Genomic DNA, 24174 nt, shown 5'->3' with positions numbered 1-24174 from the left:
GGAACCCTTTTTTCTGACCTGACCCGACCCAACTCGAGTTTTTAAGCCTAAAAAACATAAAAAATCATAAAAAATGTCAGGTTACACATGGGTCAGGTTATCAAACCCTCAACCCGACCCAAACTCAACCCAGATCGGAAAAGTCAACTCAAACCTGAACCTGACCCGACCTTTTTCCGAGTGTTGGGTTAGGTTCAACCCCACCCGAGTTGCACCCCTGAATCCAGGATCATATGTTTGGTTCCAAAAATGCCCTTCTTAAAAGACCTTTGCCCTCTTCTAAAGTAATTGAAAAGTTACAGGGACCTTAGTGCCAAAAATGCCCTTCTTAAAAGACCTTTACCCAACTCAAGGGGGGCAGCTCCCCTTACGTTACATGTAGCTCCGCCCCTGCCCCCGGGTCCACCTTTCTTTACAAAAATACCTACACGAATCCATTTGATTTGGACCGTAGAATTGGGAGGTTTGTGTTTGAACCATAAAAAGGTCTTTCTTCCAATCCGCAGAGTCCTGTCTGGTACATTTAATGGGATTTCAACTGTTTTCCCTGGGCCCCATTCAAGGGCCATAACTCTCCTTTTTTTAATGGAAAAATCTCATTGGATTAGAACACGGCACCTCCAAGTTGGTTTACAGATACCGAACCAATCCCATATCTTTCTCTATTTTTAAAGTTCTCTGCTCAACCCTCTTTCCTCTTAGAAATCGTTTTCCAAATCAATGGAAGGTTCTGCTAATCAGCGTCTTGATTTTGGAAAGATGGGTTATGGGTATATTTCATAAACTCTTCTAAACTTGTATTAGAAACTGGTTATCTTGTTCTTCTTTTTTCATTCAACATAGTTTTTTTTTTTTGGGCATTTAGATGCAAGCACTATAGAAGAAGATGCAAGATCAGAGCTCCATGTTGTAATGAGATTTTCCCTTGCCGGCACTGTCACAACGAGGCAATGGTAAATAGGGTATTCTTTCTTTTTCTTGTTTGGTTTTCTCATAAATTTGAATTTAGGAAGGTTTGGTTTATGGGTATTGATGGATTTGTTGATTTGATTGTTCTAGAGCACGCTGAGCAATGTTCGCGATCGACATGAACTTTGTAGGCATGATGTTCGGCAAGTGAGTTTAATCTGTGAAACAACCTATTAGTCCAAAAGCTTAAGCTGTTAGAGTTTATGTTATTTAATCATTTGTATTTCTACAGAATCCTATGTTTTTGTTATGTCTTTTTTTTTTTTGTTTAGCTTCTTGGTTATTCAATTCAAGCTGGGGTCTGATGGTTTTGGATTTCTATTGATATTTCAGGTCATTTGTTTGATTTGTGATACAGAGCAACAGGTGGTGTTGGCGTTATTTGGATTATAGTTTCTCTGTTTTTTTCTCTATTGTTCTTAACGTAAAGAGTCTAGCTCCTGATCTTTTATTTTTGTTTGCCCATAGGTGGCACAAGTCTGTACAAACTGCGGTGTTAATATGGGAGAATATTTCTGTGAAATCTGCAAATTCTATGATGACAATGTAAGATAGTTAATGTTTTTTTTTTTCTTTTTCCTTCTTTAACTTTTTAGAAACATCATACTTTGGGGAAAGATATCGAGTTTCATGTGGGGCAATTATGCTTGGTTATAGTAGAATTTTGATGTTAAAGACTGTTCTCTCGTTGCAGACAGCAAAAGAACAGTTCCATTGCGATGATTGTGGTATTTGCAGGTTAGTAGTCCATGCCCCCTATTTTTGTGTTCAAGGTCTTGATACATGCTTTCTATTCACTGAGTTCTAAGTCGTGGACTGATCTTTAATTGTAAAACTCAATCAGAGTTGGTGGGCGAGAGAACTTCTTTCACTGCAAGAGATGTGGTATGCACACTTCACGCTGTGCCATATTCGATCATCATTCATTTAAATTTGTTGTTGTCATAATTTGGAGTTGAACAAAGTCCTCTCCGCAACAGCAATTTGGAAACAGATTGTTAATGGATCTTAATTCCTTATCCAGCTCAGAAACCAAATGATGTTTTATGGTTAGTTCGAAAAAAGAGTTAGTGCTCGCTCCAACCAATATGACCACATAAACCTCCAGCAACTAAGCCCTTAAGTGGCCAATATGATGTCTCCTTTGGTGCCTTATCCTACCAGATCTTTTGACTAATACCAGTCCTGATATTTTTCCGTGGTTTCATTAGGATTGGGAAGACTAAACTGAAATTGTTTCCCATTCGTCCTCTGTCCCTAGGCCATAAACAAAATCATACGAATTTCTATGTCCAATGAATCTTTCTCATGGGGATCATTCATGACCTATTTGGGGTTTGAACTATTGGGAATCTACGTTGTCTCTATTTTGTTCCCCTACTCCTTTAATTTCGTTTTAATTTTTAAGTTTATATTTCGGGATTCAATTAACGACATACAAATAAAATAAAATAAAAAAATAAGAGAAAAATCTTTGAAAGACATTACTATTATTTTTTTAAAGGGCAAAATATATAATATATTTATAAACGAGACCGAGGAAGTCCCGAAGGGATTACAAGATAACAACAAAAATAAATATAAACTCTACATATATCAAGAAACCGGAATCTTAAGGGGGAAGATAGTCAAACTATTCTAAAACCTCCCTAAAAACTCCTTCTTTGGCTAATTTATCTGCAGTCCCGTTTGTTGATCTTTTCACATGATATGCCTGAAGATGAAACCCTCCAATCATGTCTTGAATCTCATCAAAGAAATCCTCAAATCTCCAAGGAGGTGAGTGTGATCCATTAATCCAACTTATGACATTTTTTGAATCACCTTCAATCTCCACCCTATTTAAGTCATTGTTAAGAAGTTTGATACCATGGTGTACTGCTCGAACCTCCGCCTCATTCGAATCCGAGATCCCAATTGGACCCGAAAAGGCCTAAACGACACTCCCTTGATCGTCTCTTAACACCCCTCCAATACCAAATGGACCATGATTTCCCATGCTAGACCCATCAAAATTAAATTTCAAAAGACCTTTTACAGGTGGTTCCCATACTTGATCCACCTTAGGATTTCCCATAACTCCATTGCATATCACCCTCCAACCATGGCACAAATCAAAGCCGATACAAAAGCAAAGCTGGGTATGAGTCTCACCAAGGAGATGATAAGCGCTACCACTTTATTGAAGTGGAAGGAGGGGCACCTTGAAAATCCTTTGAAAACTCTATCATTTCTTTCCATATCACCCATATTATAGCTAGAAAGGAGACTCTCCACAGAAATTTTCCTTTACCATTCCATGGACACCATTCCCAATGTTCAAACAGGTCTGATAATTTTGCTGGGTGAACCCATGTAACACCAAATCTAGATAACAACCTATTCCATAACTCTGTAGCTACCTTGCTATTTCATATTCTAGATTTTTGGTAGACAAGCTGGGATCAGACTTGCAACCTCAACGTCGAGGTCAATCTAGTTTATTATGCTATTAGCTCTATTCACATTTGTTTTCTGCCCCATTATTTTTTGGGCATCATATCAGAACTTTGATATAAATATATGCCCAGATTCAACCTCCTACATATGATAATGAGTTTTTTCATGCTTATTGCTAAATTTCTATCATAAGACAGTATAGTGTCAATAACCACTTTTCCCTCTAGTATACCTTGTGCTCATCTATAGATACATTTTTGGTGTGAAACCTTCAAGTTGTTTTGTAGGTGAATTGAAGGAAAATGTGTGTCCCTCAGCACATGCAAGATTCAATTCTGTCTCCTTTTTCAAGATTGTACTGAAATCTGGGGTCGTTTTGGATATAATAACCAGTGCAACATCCGGGACTGCATGCGTGAGAAACTACTCAAGGCGTTATTGTGTAGCTAGATACTCATTCAAGGCCCACACCTTCCCTATATTTGAGAATTTAGATTTTCCTTTTAAAAGGCATAAGTAGATCTCATCAAACAAACTATCAAATCTCCATGGTGGTTTTAGTATTTAAATGTCTTTACTATTTTTATGTTCATTTACTTAAGATTTACATGTAAATAAGGGAGCACTCCTCATTTGGATCTATTAAAAATAATTTCAAGACCCAAATCTGAAAGGATAAAAAGTCAACTTTCCAGTTCTAGTACAAAATTCGTAAAAACGGGTCGGGTCGAAATCTTAACTTCCAAACGATGAGGTATTTTTTCAATTTTAAAAATTCATAAATTCTATCATGTCCAAACATTATTAAATCCCAAAAGTTCGGTAAAAAAATCTCATCATTTGGTCTCTAAATTTTTTTCCAGCTTGTTAGGCACTGGTCAACACAGCTATTTCAGCTAATAGTGATTTTCCTTTAATTAAATATTGGATCTTTTATATATTTGGTTCATTTAATTATTTCTTATATCTTTTTAACAATTTGTGAGTTTTTTCATATTTTTAACTATTAAAAAAATTTAATCATCGTAGCGGAATGAAAAGTTTCGAATGAAACGGACGAAACACCAAAACGTTCCATTCTGGTCACCAAAACAAAACAACAAATGAAACAGAAATTATGACTAAGGTCATAGTAGTACCAGGAACTGTAGGAGAAGAAACTGGCATAGGAGAGAGAACAAGACTCTTCAACACCACTACTCTTCATATGAAGAGAGTATTGTGATGAAAATAAAGGGGTAGATTCAAGGAACGTGACAATCATAGTAATAAAATTCTTACCAGTGGAAGGTTCATATCGCTTATACCCTCTTTGGATAGGAAAATAAATCAGAAAGACGCCTTTAATAGCTTTATGATCCATTTTTTTTCTTCGATTAAGGCACAAAGAGGGGGAACAATGAATGAAAAGTTAGTGTTTGCTAACAAAGAAGAAAACATTGGCTTCAATACTGATCACAATGCACATGTGTGGAGTAATATGTACAACTACAGAACTTGTTCAGTGGTATAGGGTGCTTTAATGTACATTGGCCTCGTAGTTAATAAATGGTTAAGCAGCTACTGTTCTCTCAATCTGTTCATGTCAACATTATGGTCCTTAATTTGTTTAACATGGGTTATTTGTTGTTGGGTGTAGTAATATTTATAAAGTTCTTTTTGTTCTTACCAATATTTGTCTCTCCCTTTCATGAATTAGTGGCTTGCTTATGTGATATTGTCATTATTGCCAAAATTCTTCCTTTTTTTTAATGGCGCTAAAATTCTCTGTTATTCTGACAATGATTGAAATCTCTTATTACTTAAATGGCTCTCTATATTAGCCTATTGCACACGCCATCAACTACTGCACACATGTTATGTGTAGGCAATGGATATACTTATATACCTTTGCAGACTTCCTAGTAAAAGTCCCTGTGCATGCACCAAAATTATGTTTACTCCAAATTACAGTGTTCCTGTTCAAATATATGTTTCCCTTTCCCTCTAATAAATGATTTATAAGTGCACAGGATCTTGCTACTCGGTTGGCCTGAACAATAATCACTTATGTGTGGAGAACTCAATGCGGCACCATTGCCCAATCTGTTATGAGGTTTGTGTCTCTTAACTGATTCCATCATCTTTTGAAAATTGGAATTTTGTGCATTAAAGTTTATTCCAATATGTACAGTATCTTTTTGACTCGTTGAAAGATACAAGAGTTATGAAATGTGGGCACACAATGCATTCCGAATGCTTTCATGAGATGAGAAAGCATAATCAGTAAGGCACCATATCGCCTTGAATTTTATTTCATTTTATTTTATCTTCTAGCATTTTAGGCAAATGTCACCTTTGGTTTTGTCATTCAGGTATGCATGTCCAATATGCTCCAAGTCAGTGATTGACATGACCGGAATCTGGAGGAAAATCGATGAAGAGGTAAGTGCATGATGAATACTAAGACTCTAATATCTTTAGTTAGTTTCACTAAAAAACAAGTATGAATTGATTAATAAAGTCTTAAAGAAGCAGATTTGTATTGTTTCTTAATAATATGCATGCCACTAAATTGAGATATGCTAGGAAGATGTGGGTGGCTCACCCTTGTGGCTAACATTCCTCGAAGAGACTCCACGTTTCCAACAACAACCAGAATGTCTAGTCTAACCTGTTGTTATTCCTTTTTTAATCTTGAAATGGACAAGTTGCCCAGCATGGGTGCCGAATTCAGTGCTCCTGCTAACGAAGGAGGAGTTTCAATGATTCATTGTCACTAATTAGTGACCACAAAAGCCACTAATGGGAGTTTTTTTTCCATGGACTCCAACATCTGTCCATTAGATCAGGCCAGTGCCGGCCTGGATATCTTCATATGGTCAGACGACGGAGGAGACTGTCTTCATAAGAGTGGCTCACCGACTGGCTGAAAATTTTTATCCACTAAGAATATACAATCGAAATTGGTTAGGAATTATGAAAACCTAAATCTAAATTGCCAAACACTAAACCTGAGCCCATAAACCCCCCCCCCCCCCCCCCCCCCCCCCCCCCCCAACACACACACGCTTCTCTCTCTCTCTCTCTCTCTTGCATATATATTATATATCTTTTGTCACCTATCGCAAGTGCATCAAGTGTAACTTTTTAATTTTTTTTTTATATCTTTTACTTGATTTGCCAATTTGTTCAGTTTTATCTAGACATGTGACCTAAATTGAAGCACTAAATCTAAGCCCTAAACCTCTCTTTCTCTTGCAAGTGCATCAATTGTAACTTTTGATTTTTTTTTATATCTTTAATCGGTTTTGCCAATTTATTAGGTTTAATCTAGACATGTGGCAATGACCCATGGCAGTTAGCCATGGTGGTCAACAAATGTCACTTTATCCTTTCGGGCTGAGTTCTGCATGTTCTAAATTTAAAAAAAATCTGAAATTTCGTGTGGATCCTGCATTTTTGAAGATCAATTTTTATCTATGCTTGGATAGATTTCAGTGCTGAAATTCTGAGATCTAGATTTCAGCAAAATTTGAAGTTATTGATTTCTTGAAATCTTAAAACATCTGGGGGAGACATTTTGTATGAGGCGGAAGATTAGAAACTTACAACAAAATTGTTTAAGTAACCCTTGGATTATTTGTGAATTTGTGGCTGTAACTTTCATTAGGAGCCCCTTGCTACGATTTACATGATTTAGTTAATGATTCCATCTTGACAAGTACATAGACAAGACCGATGCAGCAAAATAATTCAATAATAGAACTGGACCGTGGCGGTTCCGAATCCTAGGGAACATAAAGTAGATAGAGATTTCCTCATCTCGATCATCTAGTAATGAGCTCACCCATTCGCAAAATCTTCACGAGATCACAGAATGAGTAAAAGCATAGTAACATTGCTATTTTGAGGTTAACTCATATGGATGCAATAAATTCTTTTGAATCCTAGGAACAACATTACCACCTGGAACATTAGGAAATCCAATAGAAGAACTAATAGAGGGCGGAGAAAAATGAGTAATGGGAAGAGAGATCTTCTCACCCATAATGATCCTCGAAGAACTGAATACAGAACAATAGGAGAGAGAATATTTAAAGAGCTTCAAACATGGAAAGTGAAGACTACCGATCTAAATGTGCCAGAGCTGTCTGGACATGATGTTGATAGTTGTCAATGAAGCAAAGATAACATTCTACAACAGATTTATTATACTTCCCACAGCAAGCCTTCTTGTGATGTTTGCATGGTGGGTGTCTTAGACTTAAAGCTTGGGAGGCAAGAAGTCCAGCATATTGAAGTAAGACTACTCGAATTTGGAAAATTTAGGAAGCAATGTCTAGGTGAGGATAGAAGTGTTGATGATCATGCAATTTCCATCAAGGCTATTGAGAGCAAAACACACTTTGTACTTCTCATCAAGTGGACATTGTATGACATCAAACTGTTACTAGAGAGTCTTATGCTTGTTTAAGTACCCTTGGATCAATGAGGTCCCTTTTTTTCAATTATGTAATTATGATGTGAACTTTATAATGTGGGATTCAGGTTCTTGAGCATAAGAGTTATGAAGCACCTTCCAAATATCCAGGAATGATGAATGGTTGGCAGTCGAGACCTCAAGAATGATTGTGGAATTTATCTATGAAACAATGAGTTATCCTTGTCATACCAAGCATCAAACCTAGGGGTTTTCTCCAAGTCAATCAAAGATGGTCAAGATTACCCTAAGCTCTACCTATAGGAAGGATATGTCTGATTGCCCTTCAAGACTAAAAAATTATCATGAGATAATTTAGTAGTCACAAGGTTCGGAAGAAAAGAGAAAGATGATGACAAGGAATAAGAGAACAAGGCGGCTCTGGAGATGTTTGCTCCCCCCCCCGCCCCCCACACACAGACCCCCACACACACCCCCACATTTCCTTTTGTGTTTTATAACTCTTCCTTTGTGGGGGGAAGCTTGGTTTTAATCTGTATTTTCCTTCTCTTTGCTTTCTTTCCCTCTCCCACCCCCCACACCCCCACATTTCCTTTTGTGTTTTATAACTCTTCCTTTGTGGAGGGAAGCTTGGTTTTAATCTGTATTTTCCTTCTCTTTGCTTTCTTTCCTTCTGTATTGACCATCTCGGTCTTTTTTCTTCTTAATAAAACTTCTCTGCCATTAAAAAAAAGAATAATAGAACAAATAAGTAGAAGTTGCCATCATAAGGCAAAGAGAATGGGGACAAAGGACAATAGGAGAACCCTTATCTTGGTTTTTTTTTTCAAAATTTTTTCCGGTGGAAAATAGAGAAGAGGTGTGGGTTTGTGTAGGGGTAAAGGAGGGTTTTTTGATAAACCTTACCACCGAATAGTGGGGTTAGGAAATTCTGTTTTTTAAGGAAAGAGAGACAAAAACCGTACCTTACTTAAGAATGAAAAATATAGGCTAGAGAATCCCTACCTTACTAACAGAATGGGTTAGGCTTATTAATCTTTGGGAATTTTGGGGAGGATCACTAACTTTAACTTATTTTGGCTAAAATCAAACTGAATTTAGTGAGGGAATTGCTCAAATGGCCCTAACTTAAGCTTATATGACTACACTACATCTAATGAGTGGGCTCTTTTTTGGATTAAGCCTCCATGCTAATGTGGCCTAACTTAACCTTTGATGCTGGTTAGCAAGAAAAGAAGGGAAGATTCGACCAAAAACGGAAAAGCGGGCAGGTTCCATGAAAATCAAGAAAACCCTAAATGAAAACAAGGAGAGAAAGATACGAAGAAGAGTAGGAGACACCAATGTAAAAGGTTGTGTTAAAGTATAAAAGATTAAATAACGCCTTCTCCAACAGCTTAAGCTTTTGGAGTAACTGGTCGTTTTACATGGTATCAGAGCAACTGCCTGGGTTCAAACCTCCTTGATAGCAAAATCCACATGCAATGGCCAAACCCAAAAGAGTGTGCCACGTGTAGGCCAACCCTAAAAAAGAGGGGCCACACGTGAGGGGGAGTGTTAAAGGAGCAACTGGTAGTTTCACAGGTTGAATATTTGAAGCACTTCTATTGAAAAATATCCAAGGGATAAAAATAAGAATAAGCGAGCAAATAATTATTTTTTATTTTTTATTTCTGAAAAACAATGGAAGTGAATGAGGAAAACGAGTCAAAAAATCTTGTAGGGGAGTAACTCTTTCTAGGATCGAAGCTAACTTTTGTATCTGATGCATCCATCTATTACCATATAAATATTATTTGAAAAATGTAGGAAGATAGAGAGAAGAAATGGAGATTTTTGTGAGGTGACAAGGGAGCAATCTCTTATTCATAATAATGTTAAAAGTGATACCAAGCGACTTGTACGCAAGCAATTTACAAGAAGGTAATGGCTACATCTTCTCGGATGGAAAACCATTTGTCAATCTAAATGTCAACCCTATTACCATATAAATATTATTTAAAAAATGTAGGAAGATAGAGAGAAGAAATAAAGATTTTTGTGAGGTGACAAGGGGGTAATCTCTTATTCATAATAATGTTAAAAGTGATACCAAGCGACTTGTACGCAAGCAATATACAAGAAGGTAATGGCTACATCTTCTGTCAACCTAAATGTCAACCTAAAAGTATCCTTCCTAGAAGCCCCAATCAAACCATCTGACTCCTCAGTTTAGAAACACATCCTACGGGCCAGAACTATAGTTCGATCCAGCCTTTATTGGGTGGTCGGTAATGGGGACTCAGTCAAGTTATGGACAGACCCTTGGACCCCCTTTACCCTCTCATCTATCATCCCTATCGCGCAAAGATCACCCCAAATCTTATGACTAGGGTGATTTAGTCCATCACCATTAAAAAAGAAAGGGTGATATAGTCCATCACCATTAAAAAAGAAAGGGTGATATAGTCCATCATTTCAACGAACTGAAGATCCAAGGATGGAGCTCAAGCATGTAAACAGAAAGGGTGGAGTTTTCAACATCAAAGCAAGAGGGGAGGAGTTTGAACCCCACGAAAATGGGACCCACTCTTTATTTCCCTAGGAGTGTTATTTGGGGTTTTATTTTAAGTTGTTTGGTTAAGTCATATGGCCTACTTTCTTTTATATCATTCACTTATAAGTTAAGTTAGTTAGGTGATAGGGCCCATGTCTTTTAATTTTTTTTCAAGTCAAGTTAGTGAGGTCTATTGAGTTTTAAGTGATTTATTTTCATTAGAAGTAGGGTTTAAGTAAAATATCTACTAAATTCAAGGGAAAGTTTTTATAAGACAGCTGTGAGGCCAGCCATGCTGTACTGCTCAAAATGTTGGGCCACCAAGAGGCAGCATGTGCATAATATGAGTGTAGCGGAGATGCGAATGCTTAGATGGATGTGCGACCATTCAAGGTTAGATCGAATTAAAAATGAAGACATCCGTAAAAAGGTGGGCGTGGCACCAATTGAGGAGAAGATGAGAGAGCACTGCTTAAGATGGTTTGGGCATATCCAACGTAGGCCTTTGGATGCTCGTGAGAAGAAGTGACTCGTGCCAAGTTGATGGAGTTAAAAAGAGATAGCGGTAGACCGAAAACAACTTGGGTGGAAACAATGAGGAAAGACTTGAGGGCTAGGTACATATCAGAGAACATGACCTTGGATAGGATAGAATGGAAGAAAATGATCCATGTAGACGAACCCAAGTAGAGTCAGGATTAGACTTAGTCAATTTGAGCCGGGTAGATTCTTTTAGCTTCTTCATGAAAATTTTCTAAAGGATTCATTTGCCGACCCCAACTAGTTTGGGACAAAGGCTTAGTTGAGTTGATTAGAAGTCGGATTTAAGTAAGAATTATTTTTATTTTAACAGGAATTAAGATTTTGAAGTAAAAGTCAAGGTAAAAAATTGGTTCCACAAACGCTCGGCATTCATTGGAATTTCAAATGCCAATGAATGCTGATTCCTTGTTTAGTTGCCAAAATTGCAAATAAATTCCACTTGACTGCCCAACATGTTTCAGACATCTTTATTGCTTTTTTTTCCCAAGTAGCGCCCATGTGGCACTAATGTCCCCCTATTCATCTTCCAACCAAATTCTACCAAAATGGTAAAATTTAGGTAGAAGAATAGTGGAAAAGGTTTTGTCTTTTCTCTCTCTCTCTCTCTCTCTCTCTATTTTGGTAATGACACCCCTACTTTTTCCACTACTCTCCGATAGGAATGCCTCTCAACCAAACACTACTTACCACTATTCCACTTTTCTCCAAGTGGTAATTCTATACATCTTCCATGCTTGGCTCCTCTCTTTTTACTTCTTATTCCACTACTCTCCTAGCCACCCCTGCACAACCAAACATAGTCTAAATACCAATGTAAGCCCACTTTTGGAGTGGTTTTGAGTTGAATAAGAAAGGTTGTTTTTTAATTATTTTTTTGCAGCTATGCTATTTCTTGTAGGATTTTGGAGGAAGCTTCTATGTTTGAAGACTACAAGGCTTTGGAGAACTAACCTACAATTGTAATCAACCTAGGAAGGGTCTTCATTTACCAAATTTCGCGTGTGGATTACTATCATCTGTACAAAACGTTGTCTTTTTAAAAAAAAAAATAGGACTCTTGGTATTGTATTTGTGCTTAGAAACACAAACTGATTACTTTTTTGTAATATCAAGAATGGTTTGTATTATTATTATTATTATTATTTGAAATTTACACCATTAAAAAAATACAATATTGATATCACAAAATAAAAAGGGGAGTGATAAATCGACCCCCATTTATCTTAAATCGACCCCTATGTGTCTTTCTCTCTCTAACCCAGAGGAGAGAGAAAGAGACATAGGGGGTCGATTTAAGATATTTGGGGGTCGATTTATCACTGCCCAATAAAAAATACAACAATTTAGTTCAAAAAATTTACACCATTGAAAAATACAATCTTGATATCACAAAAAATACAAAAATAATTCAGTTCCAATTTTACAAAAATTACAAGTGTCATTGGTCTTCGATTTTGAATCAGATTGTTCCACGTCGATTAGTATCTGATTATGTTTCATCATTTGATATCAGAGCATCCATAGTAGGATCTGCCTTGCATCGTAGGGTCAGTCACATCTTGAAAAACAATGGTGATGGAAAGGGTGGAATTCCCCTCGTGTCAACCAAATCTGATTCCCAGCTATCGTGAATAATATTTTCACTCCTTTCATTCAAACCAATCTCTAAAGGATAGATTGTTCTAGAAGCGGATCCTGGATGGCCGGTTCTCTATCAATCCGATGTACATATCGATCCTGAGTCCCCAGACAGCCTATCTCCCTTTCCAATTCAATTGGAAACTTCTTTAGAGGACCAAAGCCCGTTCGAAGATTTAACTTCTAATTTGGAAGGGCTAGGGGTGTCATTGGACCCTCGTAAAGGATCTAGACATGGTACTAGGATACATGGAGTAACGCTATTATAGGATCCGAAATTATTGTCTACCGGATCCAGACAACTAAGAAAAGCCCGTGGGCACTCCTAAACCCGATTCTATTGTACTATTTTATGAAAATACCCTCAAATTTTTCATAACTTTAATTGCTGTTTCAGGGGTATTTTAGTAAAAATAAGCCACATGCATTTTTTATACTATTCCTAATTTTGGTATTTTCCTATTCACCCTTCTCTCAAGTCTGGAGTCACTCTCTTCTGTTCCTTCTCTAACCATTGATCCTAAGTCCCTAAACCACTACGTTGTTGCCACTGCAGCTCACTCCTCGCAGCTACCTGTCCTGCTTGCACTTGCCCTCTAATGAGAATTTTAACTTTGTAAAATGTGAGTAGGACCTGCTAGGACGCTCAGATGGATGGTCCGAGTTCAAATGGATCGCGACTGAGACACATTAAGTAGTAATCAAACAGCACTCCGAATCCGGATCCAACCAATAAGAGATTTGAAAGGAACGGGACTAACACATAGGTGGATCCGATAGGAAGAGGATCCATTGACACCCCTCGGAAGGGCATTCATGATAGACTCCCAACTAAATCTTCAACTTAAGAATTGAAACACCGGCCAAGATCCTCTGTGTCCTAGGTCGTCCCAACACCCGGAACTGCTTCTCACCACCTTTTCAAATGCCCTTCCATGCAACACTTGTGCCATTACCTGTGTCACAATTGGGACTGTAGCATTAAATGGCTGGCTACGCTGAGAGTTGATCTTCAAACGGTTTGAGCAAGGTTCCGAGAAGTTGAAATTCAAGTGGTTTGGACCTTGTCCCTTTTATTCCTGATTTGGCACATATGGCTGGACTGCAATGAAATTATCTTCCACCAGGCTCTGAATTCCACCAAGAGTATGGGACAAAGCTATAGCAGCCTGCGAGGGATTCTGTGATGCAATGGAGACCCACTCTGACTCTAAGGATACAGAAATCTCTACATATCTTTTGATGAAACCAACAGAAGTTGTAGATAAATAATTCCTCTCCAAAGCTAGTTCTATGGATAGCACCTCGCCCTGTAATACACAAACTTAACTTCGATGATGGTATCATCAGATACCAAGTTGGTCAGCCAATATCTGGCTTCATTTTTCTCGGCCATCGAAACAGTGTCATGGCAGCATGGAGAGCTTCTTTTGAAGTATCAACCCTTGCTAACAATTTTTGAATCCAAAGCCTTCAACAGCAAAAAGTTGAGGTCATGGGAGGTGACCTACGATCTTACATGAATGTAATTTGTTGCATTCCCGGCTATGCAATTCTTCAATCGTGCATACTTACAAGTTACAAGGGGGCCGACAGGGTGGCCTCCAAGTTGTCTAGGAGAGCCGCAGAATCAAAAAACAGTTTTTGTTATAGGGGACACCCCCCCCCCCCCCTGCTTTTTGTTAAAAAACTATATAGCAGAGGACATGTGCCCTTGTCCAGTCAAGTCTGTCTAGATTCTAGTAATACAGTTTTTTTTTTCTGCACCAAAAAATAAAGGAGACTATTTTATCCTTCATGAACAACAACCATGTATTAGTCTATTATTTCGATCGTAAGGGTGTAACGACCCAGATTTTTACTGCACGGATTGCTACGGGCAACAAAATATATTTATTCCTGTAATTACATAGCGGAAGGTTAAAGTACATCCTGAATTTACAAAAATCCCAAGTATGACATATTCAAAACCTTTTTACATATGAGGAGATTGACTAGGTTCACCATTTCCGTATTTCCTCAAGTGGCTTTCACACTTCTCATAACTAAGGTTCCTCATTGACAAATACTCCCGCATCCAAATTTTCAAATCCTGGTGGGAAAAAGTGGGTTAGGAGAGCAGGTATATAGAAGCTTCGACAAATAGCTGAAATCAATAATAAGAGATAGTTCTGTTAAAGTATAAAAGATAAATAACGCCTTTCTCCAACAGCTTAAGCTCTTGGAGAAGTTGGTAAGTTAACATGGTATCAGAGCCAAAGGTCTCGAGTTCAAACCTCTCGGATAGCAAAAATCCACATGCGATGGTCGGCCCAAAGTGGGACCACATGTGCCACGTGTTTGCCAAGTGGGCCACACGTGCGGGGAGTGTTAAAGAATAAAAGATAGATAACGCCTTTCTCCAACAGCTTAAGCTCTTGGAGAAGTTGGTAAGTTAACAAGTTCTATAAAATTATGCAGTTTTTCTATAGAACATAATGTGAATTTAAAACTAATACTAATAGGATTTTTTATAGAAACAATTTAACCAGATAGTAAAACAAACCATTTAAAGTCCAATAGTTTCCAACTGTTTCTATTTCTGAAGAAGTTTCCTGTAACGATCCGCCTCACCCTCGTATTGTCCGCTTTGGACTTGGCCCGCTTCCGCTTTTGGGTAAGTCGACGGCTCAGAGGTACAAACACGTCACACGAGAGAGACTGTCGCACATTTACCTCTTCCATTTCTTTCATTTCTCATTTTCGTTCAAACTTTTCGTACATATGAAATCCCACATTTCATTTCATTTTCCAAAATGAAACACATTTCACCATTTGGAAACAAATATGATTTGATATTTTTCAAATGTAAAAAATGAATATTTGAAGTAAAACGGATAAGAAATATTTAAATAACACAACATATAATCATATCCCTATCACTTTCATTGAGAAAAGATATCAGTCGAGTCTAGCTATCACCTGCTTATTAAACCTGAGAAGTGGGAATTTGAAGATGCTCAACTTTGAAGATGACAATGATTAGGGAGAAGTGATTCCTCTAGCCATTTCCTTATTCTCCCTCTCTTCCTCCCTTTTCTTTCTCTTTCTTCCTTTTCTCTTCCTGACTGCTCTATTTATAGGAAAAACTAAGGGGAATAGTAACATGTAAATAGTTTTTATGCATAATGACTGTTATTTTTTTCGGGTATTACAAAGGGTTTGACGTAGGAATAGTTACTTTGGTTTCAATTATGGTTATGAATTTCTACTTTTGATATCTTTATAGAGAAATGATGTATGCACTCCCTTGTTTTGATAATGACGCACCTCTCTTGAGTGACTTATTTCGAATTACCTGTTATGAGTCTCCAAATGCTATCAACAACAAGGGCGTTCCGCATTCCGATATGACATGCATTTTTCTATTGTTCTCTTTGCTTGACCGATTTGAATTTATTGCGGACACGCAAGTCGTGTCCGACACGGCCCCGTGTCCACATGTGTCGACACTCCTTTGGACACTTCTAAATGTTGCTAGTAAGTGTCAGACTTAAGGTGGGTATGTCGACACATTTTTGTACCATGTCAAGTTCGACATTCTTTTTTATTATTGAATATTGTGTTTACCTTTTTATTATAAACTTTTCATTTAGCTCTTCTTTAACTAATATTTGTTTTTATATCCCCTCTCCTAATCCTAAAACCCTAAACAAACTCGTATTCCAATATTTTATTCATTGTATCCTATTGGTCTCCCTTTCTAGCTGCATATTGGACACTAAAGAGAATATATTAAATTGATGAATGCGTTGTTGTTTGATTATCTCATATTTGTTTTAGATTATAGTTGATTAATCGTAAGACTTATTAGTTTGTTTACCGAAAACCACATCTATATTGTTGCAAATTATGATAGTAAATAGTAATGTACGTGTATAGGTTTGTCATCATTTCTAGATTTTTAGGAGTTGCCACGTTAGACACTTTGTATTTGTGTCGAAACTTGACACACAAATCCGTGTCCACAAATCACGGTTATATATGCTTTCTGTTTTAGCCGTGTCCCTCTTTCTAAATTTTGGAATTTTGCCATGCTTGACACTTTGTGTCGTGTCGACACTCGTGTCCGTGTCCATAAATCATAGGAAAAATGAATTGACTCTTCAACCAAAAATATGAAACATTTTAATATTGCATATTGCTTTCACCAATAATCACTCCTTGCTTTTCATCTATTGTAAGCTTTCTCCTAGTTCCTCTCTTGTTATTAAATTCCTTATTGGGTTTTTTCATTCAAAGTTCTATTCTGTATACTACTAATTTTCCAAACAAACTTTCTCAGATACAAGCAACCATCATGCCTGAGGACTACCGGTACAAGAAGGTGCACACTTGATTTATGTCATTTTTCTCTTGACTGGGTGAAAGTTGCAGAGACCTACATAATGGCAAAATCACCTTGGATTTCTTAAACCATACTATGCCCCCACAATGACAAAAATGCCACCATTAATTTAGAAACTTACCTACAAACCGAGCAAAAAATCTCGAATAGTATTTCATGAATCGGGCATTTCCTCGATTTAAAAATCTAGGATAATGTGTTCATGCTGCTTGAAGCAATCACTTTTTGTATTTTTTTTGTTGTAATTTTCGTGTTGCAAATCTGATAAATTTGCCCCCATTTTAAAAATAAAATATGCCCTTGAAACTTCTTCGAATTGGATCAAAACATCCAACTTCCTCCAGGTTCATATTTGTCAATGTCGAACCAAGATCACCTGCTAGCCCTTGAAACTTCTGTTATGTTTTTTGTCAACACTGGTTATGAAATAGTAATATTTTTTTTGTTTGGCAGGTGTGGATCCTTTGTAATGATTGCAATGATACTACTGAAGTGTTCTTTCACATAGTTGGGCAGAAATGCAGCCATTGCCACTCCTACAATACCCGCACGATTGCCCCGCCTGTCATCCCTCAATGACAAGATTCCATTCTCCGGCCAATCTAGTTAAAATGAATGCCAGGCCCAAATTATTACATTCTTCGTGGGCTAGCTGAGCTTCACTTTAGCAGGCCCTCTTCTGTTGTATGCATTTTGTCAACATATAACTGAAGGGTTCTGCTTGTGTGTTCGACTAGTTTCCATCTTTATTTTTTGATTGTGTGACATTGGTTTGTGCTTCAAGAATTGTTATGTTGGATTTACATGGTGCAAGTAACAACTTTGGTTTTATGTCCTCATATGGATAATTTAAAGCACTGTTCAGCTGAATTCAATTGCTTCATATGCATAATAAATGCGTTAGTTTATATTAGAAGTTGATGCACTGTTCATACAGAGCAAATGATAAGATACACATGTAGGCATTTGTTGTGTTTACATGTGGATGAGGGGCTTATCTGAAGTCAATCAATGCGCATCTTAATATAATATGGGCTTGTTCGTCAACGATTTTCATTCTCCCACTGTTTTGAGTGGAAGAAATGGGCAGAAACGGGAGAATGAGAATTCCCCGAGGCAGGTCAGTGTGGTTTCAGAAAAATGGGTGGAAATCTCATTCTCTTCCGCCATTTTGTGGTGATTTGGAGAAATGAACATTGCTGGTCAGCTTTTTCGAATTTCCTCTTCCCATTTGTTTTCTCTCATTCTTCACACACAAAAAACGGAAAGAAGCCTGGCTTGGAGGGGAGAGGTTTAGGAGCAAAGAGCGTGAAGGAAACTGCCAGAACTGTAGATTTCCAATTACTTGTTTCCACAACATATTTGGAAATCTGATTTTTCTCACTGTCAGTCACTGATTTCGAAATCTAAGGATTTGATCCGAATCCAAATGACAACATAAAAGTCAAAAGGGGCTGCTAATGTGAGAAATCCAAATCAAAATCTTCTCAGCATCCGAACAGGCCCTCGGGGTAATTCAGTATTTTCAAATTCTAGTGCTTCTCTAGATAACCAGCAGAAAGTATGTAGCTACCTAACAACAAAACAACTTCCTCTTCGAGCAAATGTGTCATAAATAAACGCGATTGATATTTTCGTGAAAATGTTTTGATAATGAGACGATCCCACCTTGTTTTACATATTTTAACAGGCTGTTAAAGGCTAATACAATTCCTAAAAGGCACTCTAACAGCTCGTTGAAACACGTAAAACGAGATGTGTTCATCTCAGTATCAAAACACAGTAGTCTTAGTATAAGTAGCCTAAATAAAATGTAAAATTAGTTAGTCTTCTTTCTTCCAATTTATCTATCTATAATCTATCCATCTAACTATCTAACTAATTGTCTATCTATAATCTATCTATCTATCTATAATATATGGAAAACACCTCCGGAACGGGATTTCGTTTGGAAAATAAAGATCAAAGTGGAATTCAGCGACAATTTGCACATGTGTCACCGCATTGGATTTGTCTTTATCTTCCAAATGAAATCCCATTTTGCTAGTAGCCTTCGTAATATATGCTAAACATGTTTCCTTCCATTATCATTCGCTTTCTTTCCGAGAAAAAAATGTTACTAGAAAACCTTTTCTTTTAGGAAATGTTATCAGCACTACTGTATTTTGATGAGGGGATTCCCCACTTTATTAAAAATAAGGTATGGCCCGCATTATAGGATGATCCAATCCGTCCATTAGATGGGCAACAGCCTAAATAGGTTGTGCCCAAAAATCATTTCCATAGGTTGATCCTAACCCTCCCATCTAGATATTAGAGGGTTAGGAGCAAACCCTCGATAGATCAGAGGGTTAGGATGAACCTATGGAAATGATTTTGGGGGCACAACCTATTGAGTCTGTGGCCCATCTAATGGACGGTTTGGATCATCCTATAGTGCAGGCCATACCGTACTAATGACAAGGGGCGAATATATCAGCTATTTTTCCTGATTTCCCTCTCATTTTTTTCTCCTTCAAAATCGACCTCGCCTCTCTTCGCTCATCTTGCCCTAGCTTCTCGCACGGAGGCCAACAACAGGTACTTCCTCTCTCTCATGCCAAAACTCCATTTCATGAACATAATCTGATTTTTCTTATTTCAATCTCGAAACCACGCTGTTTAATCGATTCTGAACTTGCAGTGTAAAATCCCTGTGTTAATTTCACTTTATTTTTTATTTATTTTTTGGAATGGCTTTATTTTTTTATTTTTTTTGTTCCCATTTGATCGTTCGTTTTGCCACTGTTCTCCGTTAGGTCATGTTAGCTACCGCTGATTTAATTACAATCTTTATTATTGAAGGAGGCCTGTTAGGTCATGTTAGCTACTTTTTAATTCAGTGGATATGTAGGATGCTGTTATTTTGAATAACTTCTTGATTTACATTGAAGTAGTTCATACTTGCACATTAAGTTCATATTGCCTTGCTATGAGAATCACTCATGTTTCATTATGGTTTCTCTGCCTGTCAGACTAGGCGTGCAACTCGGGTTGTTTTTTGGGAATTTGGGTTGAGATTTTACCATAAAATTAGGTCGGGTTCAGGTTGATTGCAATTCATTTTTTTTAGCAAAAGCTTAATCCGACCCAACCCAATTTGCACCCCTATGTCAGACATACAAGCTTAGACGATTTTTAGGACTTTTACATTTGTAGATCTGACACTTGCTAGCTGGTTTATTTGCTTACTTTCCCATGCCGTAATCTTATATTTTTGTTTATTTTAAATAGGGTTGATTCCTAGTAACTGAACGCCTATCTCACATATTTCATTTCTTTACCTTTCCTCTCCGTAGAAGCCAACTGAACGGATCCAAAGAGAAAGCGGAAGGGAAGCAGGAGAAACAGGAGATAGAAGGAGAGTAAAAAAGTGCAGAGGATGCAAATCTCTTCAAATGTTCCGCGACTTTCTTGGGTTTTTCGAGTTCCGGTTTCCACCCATTTTGACCGATTTTTCGTCCCTCCTGTGGAGAGACCCGATGATTTTTCCACTTTGATGCCATGGGAACAACACAGATTTGGCTTCCCTCACGGCGACAGACCCGACGATTTTCCCACTTTGATGCCATGGCAACAACGCAGAAGTTTTTCCTTTCAAGCACTCCTTTCCTCAGGTATTATGTATTTTAATGCATGGTTGTTTGTCCTTGTGTTTTCTATTTTTTTTTTCTCTTTAACATGAATCAATGCTATGTTTGTTTAATGAGTCGGGTCTTTTTTATTCAATCTATTTTTTAGAAACGTAAAATGCTGAGGGGATGGACATCCTTTGATGAATCAAGCATATCTTGGAATCTTATGTTGGTTTTAAAAAAAATAAAAATAAAATAAAATTTATTTTTAGTATTCCTTGGTGGTTCAATGAAAGATTTTGATGCGCTGAAGTGTCGAAACCCTTTCCAAGTTGCGATATTTCACCTGGCAATGTGATGTACTGAGTCGATTTGAGCTTGAATTGATCATATGGGGATTAATATTACTCAACAGTTTTGTATGTTCACAAGCATGGACACATGCTAGAAAATGTAAGAGAGTGAGAGGTTCTTATCTATTGTGCATTGGCTGAATGGGTTTGGCACTTCTTGTAAAATTTTGCGATGTGTGCGCCTTTCTTGAAAAGACAGGATTTGTTAGGAGAGTGGTAGCTGGTAAGGGGCTCCATTCTGTGTTAGGGGGTATATATTGTGGAGAAATGATTCCTTCACTGCAATTAAGAGTGTTTTGGATTTTGGTATTGTTATCCGGAGAATCGAAATTGGAGAGAACGTGAGTAGGATAGAGAGAATCTTATCTTCTTCTCCTCCCCACTAATGTATTTATATATGAATAAAATGACTGATATACTCCCACTTGGGTATAATACATCCAACATTCCCCCTCAAGCTGGAATGTATATGTCATACATTCCTAGCTTGTTACAAATATCGCTCAACTTTGCCTAACTCAATGGCTTGGTAAACATATCAGCTAGCTGATCCGCTGATCGAGTAAACACTGTGCTTATCTCGCCCTTCTGAATCCTTTGACGGATGAAGTGACAGTCCACTTCGATATGTTTAGTTGCTCATGAAAGACTGGGTTCGTAGCTATGTGAACAACAACCTTTTTGTCAAAATAAAACTATGCTGGAGACGAGGGTGAAATACCCATTTCTGATAAAAGAGAATGCAACCAGATTAGCTCTCCACGACTCCACTTGTATGTGCCATGGCTCAGTATTCGGCCTCTACACTTTATCTAGCAACCACATTTTGCTTCTTGCTTTGCCATGCCACCAGGTTACCTCTAACGAAAGTGCAATACCCAGTGGTTGATCTTCTATTTGCTGGAGCTCCTGCCCAATTTGCATCACGAAACCCTTCTAGTCTCTCATGACCATGCTTCTTGAACAACATGCCTCTCCTTGGAGCTCCCTTCAAATAGCTGATAATTTGAATCATAGCTGCCCAATGGGAAGTATGTGGTGAGCTCATGAACCGGCTGATCACTCCTACTGCAAATGAGATGTCAGGATGAGTGACCGTGAGATAGATTAGCTTTCCAACCAACCTCTTGTACCTGCCAGGGTCATTTAATACGTCTCCCCGATCTAGAAGAAGCTTTACATTCGGGTCCATAAGGACAACAACATGTTTCACTCCCAGAGAACCTGTTTCCTCTAATATGTCCGGTACATATTTCGTTTGTGACAATGAGAGGCCACTGCGAGAATAGGCTACCTCAATTCCCAGAAAATACCCTAGACGTCTCAGGTCTTTAGTGGAAAATTCTCTCTGCGGGAAGATCTTCATCTTCTATAATATCATCGAGATATATTATGAAGAAAACATATCCAACATCAGATTGATGGCTAAAAACTGAGTGGTCGACTACACACCGTTTCATGCCAAATTGCAAGAGCGCATAATTGAATCTCCCAAACCATGCTCTAGGAGATTGTTTAAGACCATAAAGAGATTTGCGTAGACGGGAAACTGAGAAGCGCATCTCCTCCTGAGCAACATACCCAGGATGTTGCTCCATGTATACCTCCTTAGTAAGGTCACCATGGAGGAAGGCATTCTTAATGTCGAACTGATATAACAGCCAACCCTGCTTAACAGCTAAAGATATCAACCCGTGAACTAAAGGGATTTTGGCAACATGAGAAAAAGTCTCAGTAAAGTCGACACCGAATGTCAGAGTGTAGCCCTTCGCAATAAGATGCGCATTAAGGCGCTCAATTGCCCCAACTGTTTGAGCCCCAAGAGGCAACGAAACCAAGCCCCAAGTATGATTGGTCCGAAGGGCGTCCATCTCCATATCCATGGTAGCATGCCAACCTGGATGGGCAAGAGCTTCTGCAACATTCTTCGGCAAACTGTCAGAAGACAACGAAGACACAAAACTACAAAAATAGGGGTGAGACTATCATAAGAGACAAAATGAGAAATCGGATGAGCAATACTACATGAGCGAGTACGAGAAGCAATTGGAGAATCAACATGAACAGGAGATGGTGTACTATCAAGTACCTAAGAAGTGGGTACGGATCTGTTCGGCTGGGAGGATGATGTTTCGCATGCAGAAGGGTGGACGACTTGTTTAGGACCACGCTGATACACCTGTGTAGGAGCTGAAGTCATATCCATAGCCACAGGCAGAAGAGGAAGGGGTAGGCGAGTGTCATCAACATCGCCATCTGTCGATGATAAAAAGAATGATGTAGACTCAAAGAAGGTGACATCTACAGAAATGAACAACTTGCGTAAATGAGGACCGTAGCACCTATAGCCTTTCTGAGTACGAGAGTACCCAAGCAAGACACATTTTTTGCGTGAGGATCCAATTTATCCAAACCAGGAGACAGGTTATGGACCAAACAGACGCAACTGAACACCCGTGGAAGTAATGGGAATGGGTCACTAGTGGGATGTAGAACAAAAAATGGAGACTGACCGGGCAAGTAGACAACAAAAGGCGATTTGCTAGGAAACATGAGGTGAGGACAACATTGCCCCAATAAATCTTAGGAACCCTCATTTGGAATATAAGAGTTCGAGCCATATCTAAGAGATACCGAAGTTTCCTCTCAGTTACACCATTTTGTTGAGAGGTGTAGGCACAAGAGGACTGATGCAAAATACCATGGCCAGTAAAAAAATCCTGAAAACCATTACAAACAGAAAAGTATTCACATGCATTATCAATGCGTAGACATTTAAGAGTGCAATGATATTGGGTGATAGTCTCAGCATAAAATCTACGAAATGTAGCAAATACTCTCGAGCTATCTTTAAGAAGAAACAACTATGTCATCCTGGAAAAATCATCCACAAAGACAATAAAGTATCTGTAACCAAATAAAGACAGTCCGTGAAAGACCCCATACATTAGAATATACCAACTCAAAAGGTCTGGAAACACGATTAAAGACTCTAGAAGGAAACGACATTCGATAGTGTTTTTCAAGTTCACAGGGCTCGCACTGAAAAGAACTAACAGGCCTAGAAATAAAAGAAGACATTCGAATCTTTTGAAGTGATGGATGCCCAAGACGACAGTGCCACTGAAATGAGTCGATTGAGCTACGCAATGCTGCACAAGTGGTACCACAATCAAGGTAATAGAGGCCATCCACTTCTCGTTCCAAACCAATCTTCCTCCTAGCCTTCAGAGCCTAGAAAACACAATAAGAAGGAAAGAAAACACAATAAG

At 38.1% G+C, this 24174-nt stretch overlaps 2 protein-coding genes across 3 annotated transcripts in view; both read left to right on the top strand.

Annotated features, from left to right (window-relative positions):
• Positions 1-505: 505 nt before the first annotated feature.
• On the top strand, positions 506-17805 carry LOC143876083 (CHY-type/CTCHY-type/RING-type Zinc finger protein). 2 transcript variants are annotated; one of them, XM_077377705.1, is made up of 12 exons: positions 506-770; positions 866-962; positions 1060-1116; positions 1303-1335; positions 1438-1515; positions 1664-1707; positions 1814-1854; positions 5421-5503; positions 5582-5673; positions 5763-5832; positions 16873-16914; positions 17389-17805. In XM_077377705.1, exons 1-12 carry the CDS (start codon positions 721-723, stop codon positions 17512-17514), a joined length of 813 nt encoding a protein of 270 aa, XP_077233820.1. In that variant the 5' UTR covers positions 506-720; the 3' UTR covers positions 17515-17805. The 2 variants fall into 2 exon arrangements, with proteins under 2 accessions (XP_077233820.1, XP_077233821.1); XM_077377706.1 differs by having other exon boundaries at positions 510-770; positions 866-953.
• A 1559-nt stretch (positions 17806-19364) lies between these two features.
• Positions 19365-24174, top strand: part of LOC143876082 (uncharacterized) — a 41253-nt gene continuing 36443 nt past the window's right edge. The window contains exons 1-2 of the mRNA XM_077377704.1: positions 19365-19515; positions 20274-20591. Of these exons, the coding sequence (XP_077233819.1) occupies positions 20357-20591 (235 nt within the window). The 5' untranslated portion in view covers positions 19365-19515; positions 20274-20356. The remainder of the gene's footprint in view (positions 19516-20273; positions 20592-24174) is intronic.

This window comes from Tasmannia lanceolata, unplaced genomic scaffold (genome assembly GCF_043159265.1).
Source record: "Tasmannia lanceolata isolate RefF3 unplaced genomic scaffold, GAP_Taslan_0.1 ptg000004l, whole genome shotgun sequence".
In the NCBI taxonomy this organism is placed as follows: Eukaryota; Viridiplantae; Streptophyta; class Magnoliopsida; order Canellales; family Winteraceae; genus Tasmannia; species Tasmannia lanceolata.
The sequence above is the reverse complement of the archived record's forward strand: the minus strand, read 5'-3'. Positions and strand labels throughout refer to the sequence as shown.